This window comes from Kwoniella botswanensis, chromosome 1, assembly GCF_036426115.1.
Source record: "Kwoniella botswanensis chromosome 1, complete sequence".
NCBI classification, from domain to species: domain Eukaryota; kingdom Fungi; phylum Basidiomycota; class Tremellomycetes; order Tremellales; family Cryptococcaceae; genus Kwoniella; species Kwoniella botswanensis.
In genome coordinates, this window is record NC_088599.1 from 12,135,643 (window position 1) to 12,146,594 (window position 10,952).

A 10,952-nucleotide genomic window follows, 5' to 3' on the forward strand; every position below is an offset into this window, starting at 1 on the left:
GAAGATCATGTCAGTAAATTTGGCTACAAAATGTCAGTACGAAGCAGAGGCTATAATGAGTATGCATGAGTGTGTGTACTGATACAATTTCGACATTATTGGACAATCAAATTCCTCCTGCTCGTCTTCGGGGAGTTGCCGAAGATCTTGATCCAGCTCCAATACCTGCACTTCTAGGTGTATAGGCGACACCCATTCCTCCGATCTTCGGTGTTCTTGAAACGGCTTCTTGTCGTATCTTCTCTGCTTTGGCGCGTTCGATTCTGCAGGTGCAATGTGGTTGATTAGGAGACGACTGACCACAGACGTGCACATAATCGAATGACTCACTCTTCTCTCTGTTTAGCCATCTCAGCTTCCATCTCGGTCTTCTTACTGAAATCCCGATTGGCTCTTGCTCTAGCCAAGGCGTCAAAGTTTTTCTCTCGGATGGAGAAGAAAACGCTTCCCAACTCGGCTACATGATGCTCTCAGCTCAATGAACATGCACACAAGTGGTGATGAGGAGCTTACCCAGCCAGTAAGGATCAACCGACGTTACACACATCATATATTCTGTGGGAAATCAGCATTGGTCCTTTGTTCGGGAATGCGATAACTTACGCTTCGAAGTCAAGACCACTATGTTGGCTGTCAGCGTACGAAGTCATGGCCAGTGATAAGGGAAACTTACATTCATGGTAAACAACATAATCCGGCATATCTACAGTATGGTTAGCTTAAACATACATAATACATATCATAGCGTTGAACTTACAACCAAGACCATACAAGGCACTGGTAGGGTGTAACACACAAGGCAACTATGCCAGATGGTCAGCTGAATAGCCATATGCAACCAGCCTCGGATACAACTCACCCCAGTCCTGACATTCATATACTCTCCAATACCCTTGACTCTGGCAGCTTGATGGAAATATCCTGCAGTAATACATTTTCTATATCGTCTGTTAGCTCTTTCACGTTCCAGATCTAACGAGACAGATAGCTCACCTGACTATATCCCAATCGGTTCCTACGGATAGTATCTCCATCTTTTGCTGTTTCATGATATCCTCCAACTGACCTCTGACTTCACGTGCCTTCCTCATCAGTTTAGGATGTAAGAAATGTTTCATGCACCATGCGTCGGAATACCTACGTTACCTCTTTGTCAGTATCAAATTAACGATCGAGCGAAACGGTACCGGAGGTACTTACCCATTACTTTTCCACTGAGTATACACATGGAGCAGTGTCAAATGATCACTCTCAGGAACGAAGAACTTCTCTCTCGCTGCATCACTTTCTTCAGCTCGTTGGGGTGGTCTGTAGAATACCGATGGGACTGATAACATTGAGACAATCGTCAACATCTCCGAAGAACATTGGTATTCCGTCGCGACAATCAACATCTTAGCTAAGGAAGGTTCCATGGGGAAATCCGACATCTTCCGACCTTGAGGTGTCAGATCCCCGACATTGTCCAAAGCGCCCAGACACCAAAGTTGATACATCGAGTTCAGAATATTCTCTTGCGGTGGTGGATCCATGAAATCAAATTCGAGTAGATTTTTCACTCCCAGTGATTTCAACAACAACACAGTATTGGCAAGATTGGTTCTCTGAATCTCGGGGATATTGTTCGGGAAAAGCTCGTTCAGATAGGCAGTCTCGGTGAAAAGTCGATAACAGAAACTATTCTTCATAGTCAGCCAAATCCTCCGGTAATGCACCTGACACCGCGACTCACCCAGCACCAGTACGTCCAGCTCGACCTGTTCTCTGTCCCGCGTTTGCCTGACTGATAGGGGTAATCTGAAGAGCGTCCATACCGACTTTCGGGTTATATACCTTGAGCTTCGAGTATCCAGCATCAACCACATATAGAATACCGTCAACTACGCCAGAGTCAGCTTCAGATTATGTTTCGAGGATAGGTAGCTGACTAACCTGTCAAAGAGGTTTCAGCGATGTTCGTCGCTACAACCACTTTCCGCCTTCCATCAGGTGTGGGTGAAAAGATCTTGGCTTGCAGGTCAGCAGGCATCTGCGAATAGATCGGTAACACAGCCAAAGGTGGGGGATCGTCCAGCTGCTCCAGTCGCTCTAAAGGTGTATACGATATTAGCGTCATAAATTTCTGAGATCTAGGCCGATACGCACCTTCTATCACTTGACATGTGCATTCGATATCTTCCTGACCCGTCATGAACACCAATATATCTCCCTGAGGACTTGAAAGATGTATCTGCAGGACCTGCTTGATGGCGCTATCTACGTAGTCCTCGCAAGGTGATTTCGAATGGAAGATCTCGACTGGGAAAGTTCGTCCAGGAATAGTATATGTCGCGGCGTTCCCGAAGAATCGTGAGAACTGGATCCAGACTCAGCAGGGTGCATATCTCGATAAAGTGACGGCATTCAGTACCACTCACCTTGTCAGCGTTCATAGTAGCGGAAGTAACGATCAATTTCAGATCCCGTCTTCTTGTCAGGACTAAGTGCAGTCATATCAGCATAGCAATGAGAGCGACTTTGTTTTCGCACTTACTCTTCCTCAACAGACCCATCAGAATATCCGTACTGAGTGATCGTTCGTGCGCTTCATCCAATATGATCACGCTATATCGGTCTAGATCTCCTTCATTCAAAGATTCTCGTAGCAGTACACCATCCGTCATGACTATCAAAATATCAGCTTGACGATCCGTTAATAAAAAAATCGCTCACATTTGATCTTGGTATCTTTCGAAGTACAATCCTCAAATCGAATCGCATAACCAACCGTTTCTCCTAAATTACACTATTTAGTTCATGACTATCAGCTATGATCACTAGCCGTACCCAATAGCAAAGCTTACCTCCATCTCTTCGCTGACACGCTTAGCCACCGACATAGCGGCGACCCGTCGAGGCTGAGTACAGCCAATCATACCATTCGCGCAGTATCCATCCTCATACAAGAATTGACCTAATTGAGTGGTTTTACCGGATCCAGTCTCTCCTATCACGATGAGCACTACAAAGCACATGTTAGCTAATGTGGCGACAACAGAGCATTGAGTGACTGACCTTGATGATCTCGGATCATGCCCATCAATTCCTCTCTTACAGCGAAAGCAGGTAGATATTCTCTTTGTTCACGTAATGTACGTGTCTTAGCGAAATTCGATACACCTTCCGATTTCTGCAGGTGACTCGAAAATTGAGAATCGGCTTTGTAGTTACCGCCTTCCCCATCTCCGGCTTTCTGGCCTTCTTCACCTAAATTAGGTTCATCCTTGACACCCAAGATATTACCCAGTGTCGTTCCTGCTATAGAAGCGGCTTTGGCAGCAGCCTATACTAAATTGTCAGCTAAAGCACGAAGCTTGAACTAGCACCTGACTGACCTTTTCCCTCTCCTGTCGTTCTCTCCTTTCTTTTACTAAAGCACTGCCCTTCTTGGAGAACTGAGCCATATCACTCGTACCGTCTTTGACAGGATTGATAGGCTCTAATTGTCTAGTGTAGGCAACTGTACCATCCAAGAAAGGGGGTTTCAAGTCATGTACCAAGACATGCACCTTGGAGTCTGAGTCATCCTCAAAATCCATGTCTACACCACCACGCTGCATGACTCCAGACGTTTGCATTCGGTTGGTCTCCCATAGATCATTGTCCGCGTTCTGTCCGTTCTCTATCAGCATATCTGACTATTATTCTTGCATGATTTCACTTACGAATTGAGCTTGACGGGCTGTCTGACGCTTAGCAGCTTTCGCTTCGAGTTCCTTCTCCTTCTCTCTTTCGAGATTCTCCCACTGCGAGAACGGATTGTGTTCTTCATCGGGTGCCTATCACATACGATTAGTGATATCGGCTGACTTCACTTAATAGAAAGGGTTTACTTACCACGGCGCCTTCATCGTCGTAGCTATACCAATCCCTATCCAACCTGACTTGTTCTTCTTCCCACTCCTTCGCATCTAGTTCTATACCACCTTCGTCATCCGGAGAGCCCTTTCTGCCCGATCGAGGAGTCTGATCCCAAGTCTGAGGTCTTCTTGAACTCTCTGCTTTACCCCATCCTCCTGGTCCTCTGTCACGACTACCACGGGGAGTTTCATCCCACCCTCTATTGGGTACCCGCATGCTACTTCCTCCCTCAAGATCTCGAGCTGAACGGGATGTCCGAGGTGTAGGTGCTGCTCCCCAGCTCTTCTCCCCAGAACGTCCATCCCTCCTATCTCGATCCCTATCATCCCTTCTTTCCCCATCCCTATCTCGATCTCGATCATCATTTCTTCCGCCACCTCTTCTATCTCTATCCCTCTCATCTCGATAAGATCCTCTGTTCAACCTCGATTGGAAATCATCTATACCACCCTGTTTATCTCTACCATCTTTATCCGATGACGATGCAGTGATCGAAGTAGTGGGGGCATTCTTCTTACTCCTATAAGCCTCTAGTCTCTTCTTCGCTTCGTCTGACAGACCTGTACCTCGACTAGGCGTTTCATCTGGTCGTACTCTCGCATGTTCTCGTTTTACGGGTATCGATGGGACTGTTACCATTGTCAAATGTTGCCAGATTTGAATGAATGAGGGGACTTACCTTTGAATACACCTCCAGCACTTGATCCGTCGTCTCGCTCGTCTTCCGCATCCCTCTTTGACCGTTTACTTGGTGGCTCGCTCCTTCCTTCAGCAGCAGCTGCGGCAGCTCTCTTCTCGGCTGCTAATCTATCCAAACCCAATAACGATGGTTTAGCAGTGGGGGGAGCTCGAAATGCCACAGCCTGATACAGACAGACCGATTAGCTTCGATGATGATCAGGCTGAATGATAGACTCACATCGCCTCCGCCTCGTCTCAATCCACCTTTTCTCACTGGCTCAGGAGCCAACCTATCTGATTCGTCATGTTCCATACCTTCGACTTCACCACTAGGTCTTCCGCCTAACATCCTAGGAGGTGAATGGTCTGATCCTCTTCGGGCATTACTACTACCATTCGACTGAGATACAATGGACTGTTGAGCTAGTATACGTGTGTGTAATGATAACATTGCATCTTCAGGAAATTTACCAAATGTCGAAACGGCTAGAATGGCAATATGAGCATGATAGGTTGGAGTGTACCGGAGTGAAATGATTTATATACCTTTCAGGAAAGCATCTCCACTTCTATTACCCCTTGCTATCTCCACTACACGTCTTCCGAGTAAATCATTGACGTTGACAGAGTTCATCAATCGAGACATCTATGATCACACTGGATTAGTGTTCGACTTTTAAAGCTCGATGGATGGATATACCCACCTCTATGGCAATTTGATGGATGTATTCTTGCTCGGGGTTCGCCCCGTTCCGAGGTGGTGACTGAGCCGACATTATGGACGATATGGGCGATCGATCCTGCGGAGATGTTGGCAAGTCCAATGATAGACATACAGTTGAAATGTTGAGATCGCTCCTCCAGACGTTGTTCACAACAACCTCTCCTCGAATGACGGAATCAAATTTCCCATCATACCAAAGATCTTCCACGTCATGAGATATTGTTGTTGTTTCACAAAAAAAAGTTGGAAGATGAAGATGCAAATATTGCTGATCCCGTGCAATGTAAGACCGGACTGTGTCACCACCATAGTGAAGCACCAGCTGTATCGTACAACCAAGCAAGAGAAAAGACCGTCTGATTTCGTCCGAAAATCTGTGTCTCCACACTCGATCGATACGGAGTCATGGAGAACCGTGTAACGAATGATCAAGGGATGAAGGAGATTGAGGTGTGTAGGAAAGCCCTATTGAAGGCGAAGCCACATCAGTTGGAAGATGGGTATGTCAGCCAAACTAGTCCTATGGTCGATGCTGATTCACCAACATAGTACACTAGTCAACGAAGGGATTGAGCTTGTTCTACGATCCTATCCTCCAGCAGTCCAACTAAAGCATCTCGAATTGCTTCTTGTACTCCTTCGACAATTGATCGCTTTATCTGCCTTAGTCAGTCCGAGCCTGTTCACTGAGGTTGAAGCTAAGATCCTACCGGCATTCCTCCCAGGTGGTCATCTGGCTTCTTTAGTTCTCCTCAACCTCGACCATCCGCTTAAAGTGCAACAACAACGATCTTCCGAAGTCCTCTCTCTAGCCGGCGAGCTCTCAACCCTCCTTCCTCCTCCACAGATATCGACCAGCGAATCAACAACATTTATCGTACCGCTTTTTAAACAAGCTATAAGTAATGGTATAGCTAGAAGATCAAACTTAATTGTAATTTCAACTCTACTAGACTACGTACCATCATCAGTTATCTCACCAAACTTAGTGAATGATCTACTAGGTGATTTGGGGATAGTAGATTGTGCGAATATCCGATCAAATCTAATTATTAACCTTCTCACCAAATTATCTTCTTCCAAAAATGATGTTGTCCGACAGCTAGTACCCTATTTCGCACCGGGTTTGCCAAACTCTGTAATGGTAACCATGAATCGTTATCTCCTTCCTTCCCTATTCAAGAAAGATCCTTCATACGTTACAACCCTTCTTGGTGTACTTTCAGATAAGAGGCAGTTGTTCGGTGCATGGATAACGGTAGCTTCGATTGGACTTTCTCTAGGGATCGTAAAAGTAAATCAACTTCCCCAGCAGGACTTGAAAGATGCTTTGGCACATGAAGATGCAGATATAAGGATTAGAGCCTTCGAATTGGTTTCTGGATCGAAAGATCAATTTACTGAAGAAGTCTTTGAATTAATCAAAGAAGGGTTTACATGGAATGATGGACTGCCTTCTGCAGGGTAAGTACAATACTTTCAGATCTGATGTCCTTTCTATTCTATTCTCTTCCGATCCATGCCGTTCTAACAATCCATTTGTACATGTATGAACATGTAGGAGCCGTTCAGCATTTTCCTCATCGACATTCGCATTCCTAGTCCGTCTACATCAACTTGAAACTTCCACTCGGCGAATCCTACGTAAAAAGCCCAATACAGAAAATATCAAGAAAGAACAGAAATCGGTATCATCCATATTACCATTATGCGAATCTTTTCATCGTTGGTTCCTTGATTATCTCGATAATGGTCTAATACAAGCTAGGAGATTTCCAGTATTCAAGATACTGCTATCGTTAAATCTCCTAGGACGGTATTTAGACGTTTTCGGGGATAATGATGATATACAAATAAGTGTGTATACGAAAGAGAGAGTGGAAATGCTGTTGTGTTGTCAAATGAGTGAATTTACCGAAGTTCGAAATAGGTCTCGAAAGATGTAAGCTTTTATTCATAGTGCATTCACTCGGCGAATCCGGTATAGCTGACAAAACCCCTTTGAAAGTTTGGAATCAGCTACGATTCCTTTACCAGGTTATGAGACGCTCTCGACACCATCGTCACAAGCTCTAATGAATTCAGCGATGAACTCTATCAATTTACCTAGGAAAACTCAGGCTGAAGCTGGTAAATCTGCTTTGTGTATTTTGTTCAGTAAATTGGTCAAGAGTGATCAAGACCAATCTGAAGCACTGCACTTTGTCGGAAACCTGATTGAGAAGTTGGAGAAAGGGATAGCAGTTGTTGAGAAGGATTTGGTAAGAGGCATAAAAGAGTATCCTATACATGGGTCTCTGGCTGCAATTAGGTAAGCTGGATAGATCACCTTGACTCGCATATGACTTGACTAGCTAATTCAGTATATCATAGTGATCTGCTATCATGTCTTGATCTTACCTCTTCAACCTCTCAAAGAGCTTGGCAACCCACTTTGCACCACTTGCTCGCTCTTATCAACCGAATATGGAACATTACCAAGACCGTCATCTCACTTGCTCCTTCCACTGTAGAAGGTGCAACTGACTCCTCCAGACCGGATCATGAGATTGCACGAGCATACGAGGTATTAGCAAATGGCGATGATGAAGAGGAAGATGGGGAAGGAGGGGAAGAAATGGATCATACGGGTTTACTATCAGGTTGTTGGAGAGCAACGAGAAATGCGGGGTGAGCTACAAGTCGTACTTGGCATGACAATGAGCTGACAGGCGGGATCAGTGAATTACTTGCCACGATAATATATTTGCCTATAACTCAGTCCGGTGTCTCACAGACAATATGGACAAAAGACGAGATAAACATCGCAGGTGAATGTTTCCTGACGTGGATGCATGAGATCAAACATCGCGGTACTTTCTCGAAAATCGCTATTGCGTTTGCGCAGTTAGTGGAAGCTGTTAGACCTATACCTGAATTAAGGGATTTATGTGAAGAATGGTTGCAGGTGAGTAGCTGGCAATCACAGGCAATGGTCAAAAAGTGGACTACGTAGCTGATATGATTCTCCTCGCAAAGCATGACCTACGCACCATTGCATCTGATCAGCACTCTACCACCCGTCGTTCGGCAGCATTACCTTACTCGATCTTATCTCTCGTATCATTCGACGAAGAATTACTCAACACTGCTCTAACAGCTTTACTTGACTTGGCCAGAGTCGATAATGAAGATACCTCAAACGTAACGAAAGTACATGCTTTCAACGTGTTAAAGATTGTGCTTTTAGATGCAAGACAGACGAAATGGTTTGGTCAATGGTTCGAAAGGGGAGTTATGACTGCTTTGGGAGCGTTCGAGTCGCCTGAGTAAGTACAATATCATTGGAAGACCTCTTTCTCATCAATACATCGTTTTAGATATAGGCGAATGCTGATTTTTATCTTGATTAGTTGGAATGTCCGGAACGTCGGATTGATCCTTTTCTCCACCTTGGTCCATCGATGCTTGTCCCCTCCGAGAGGTGGCCAAGATTACTACAAATCACGATCAACCTTGGCGACTAGACAATCATTCTCAGCTTTTCACTCTAAATACCCATCGGTCATTCCCTTTATCACGAAATACCTGGAATCGCATATAACAAAAGGGTCCAGTGGAAATAAGCATTCACCACTATTTCCTATTTTGATCATTGTTAGAAGTTTGAGGTATGATGATGATTCTGAGGAATTGGTAAAGGAGTTGAGGATAACGGTGGAGAGATATTTGAGCAGCCAGGAATATCAGGTATGTCAGCTTACATATGTATACCTCGATTGCAGCTGATTAAGGTTGTATATAGGTCCGACAAGTTGCTGCTCAAGCTTTATCTTCACTCGTACCCCCTGGTCAATCATTGAATGCAGCTTTAACCATCATGACCAAACCGGAAGAATCTGATCTCAACGCAGTTCACGGCGAAGTGTTGTACCTGAAACAACTTATCGCGAATGTTATACCTTGGTCAGATATATCGAGCTGTTCCAAACGATCTTTCGAAGATGACTTGTCGACATTGGTCAGACGATGCGTACCTGGAACATGTCCACCGGTTACTGAAGCTGTTTTAGAATGTGTACAATTATACAACGTAAATGTGAAAACCACCTCGTCAGATATCGCTAAGCAAACATATTCACTCGTCACTACACATCTTGACAACAGAGGTGATATACCTTTCGTTCCTGGGGAAGATGCTCGACATAACTCATCGGTAAAGTTTGTTTTGTCGAATCAACCTACTCAAGAACTGGTACTGGGCCTATTATCAAAATCTGCGAGTGAAATCGATCAGACACTGGTACTAGAAAAATTACCTTCGCTGCCTGATTTGTGGACTGGAGAGATCTTCGATGCAGTCTTGGAGAATGCTTTGACGGGTAGAGGCGGTGACGGTGTGAGAGTTTTGGCTCTGGATGCTTTATCCGAAATCAAATGGTCAGATATAGTTTTACAAGGAATGGATGGGAAATGGAAAAAGGTTATAGAGAGACTGAGGATAGTGGTGGAAAGCACATGTGTACCTGTCAAAGAAGCTGGGTTGGTATCTCTTGGATGGGCGATACACAATGTGAGTGAAGAATTTTCTGTACTCAGAGACGCTTGAGCCATGACTGACTGTTAAATCCAGAGCATCATAAACAAGAATAATACAGCTATGGAAGGCCTCAAGACTGCATCAGCTCCTATATTAATCTTCTCGCACGAAGACGAATCTCAACCATCTCGAGTATCTTCACTTCGGACACTTGCTCATTTAACCCCTCATTTATTCAATCATGCTAACGTGGAACTACACCGAGCTTTATTGCGACTGGTACAAGACGACGACGAAGAAATACGAAATGGCGTATGTGATATCCTTTCCACAGGCTTAAAATTAAGAATGGGAGTGATCCTTTCCAAATCACTTGAAATATATTGGACATGGCTTGAAGAATACCTGAAATCGCAAAATATAGATCAAAAGCAAAAATGGTTAGGTTGGCTCAAAAATTTAGCAACGGATCAAGAAGGATATGAACAAGATGTCAAAGTCCTAAATCGGCATGATAATTCCACGGAATTGTTATTCGAAGTCGAACCATCCAATATATTCCGTGATTCCCTCGTGGATCTATATTACTCAAACAGATCGCTTCGTTCTTTAGGTGTAGGTATTGAGGTAACACATACCGATGATGCTCACATCGCAGAGGGAGGGGTCCGGCTAAGTCCGATTGATGATGCATGGGAAGCTAGAAGGACATTGGAAACAAGGAGGAAGTACACGCATGGTATAGAGTAAACCTTCTTGGTGTTTAGACCAAAGGATGTATGTGATACTCGTAGATGGTCAAATGGCGTTTACGTACTACTTACCTACCATGCAGTAACTATACGAGGATCTATTCCTTTGTACTGCTTGACCCAACATGGAGTGATGTAGAAGACCAGATCCATCGTCCATGGATTATATACGAAAAGATGACTAAACATGAAAGAATTCATATTGCGCATTGCTGTTCGACTCGGCTAAAACGCCTTGATGCTGGTGTTTTAAGGTTATCTGAAACATTTGCCACTCTCCTACGCTGAATGTTTCAAGATTCATCACCCAACATTGACCGAACGCTCAGACCCACTCGAGGACATGAAATAACCTCCACCATCATATGATCACAGT

General features: G+C 44.4%; 2 protein-coding genes across 2 annotated transcripts; one reads left to right on the top strand and one right to left on the bottom strand.

Annotated features, from left to right (window-relative positions):
- Window positions 1-106: 106 nt before the first annotated feature.
- L199_004576 (uncharacterized protein) lies at window positions 107-5,357 on the bottom strand (the record flags this gene model as incomplete). Its single annotated transcript, XM_064890302.1, has 24 exons — window positions 107-263; window positions 331-457; window positions 514-555; window positions 604-621; window positions 674-703; window positions 758-803; window positions 860-938; window positions 994-1,137; window positions 1,201-1,677; window positions 1,733-1,880; window positions 1,933-2,088; window positions 2,146-2,356; window positions 2,418-2,479; window positions 2,534-2,665; window positions 2,713-2,785; window positions 2,844-3,001; window positions 3,055-3,322; window positions 3,375-3,650; window positions 3,705-3,818; window positions 3,877-4,529; window positions 4,580-4,763; window positions 4,820-5,067; window positions 5,128-5,227; window positions 5,286-5,357. The coding sequence occupies 24 exons, from the start codon at window positions 5,355-5,357 to the stop codon at window positions 107-109; spliced, it is 3,975 nt and encodes a 1,324-aa protein (XP_064746374.1).
- Window positions 5,358-5,710: 353 nt separating this feature from the next.
- L199_004577 (uncharacterized protein) lies at window positions 5,711-10,574 on the top strand (the record flags this gene model as incomplete). Its single annotated transcript, XM_064890303.1, has 10 exons — window positions 5,711-5,805; window positions 5,855-6,769; window positions 6,867-7,247; window positions 7,314-7,616; window positions 7,679-7,975; window positions 8,027-8,252; window positions 8,324-8,613; window positions 8,698-9,034; window positions 9,090-9,857; window positions 9,918-10,574. The coding sequence occupies 10 exons, from the start codon at window positions 5,711-5,713 to the stop codon at window positions 10,572-10,574; spliced, it is 4,269 nt and encodes a 1,422-aa protein (XP_064746375.1).
- Between the last annotated feature and the right edge of the window lie 378 nt (window positions 10,575-10,952).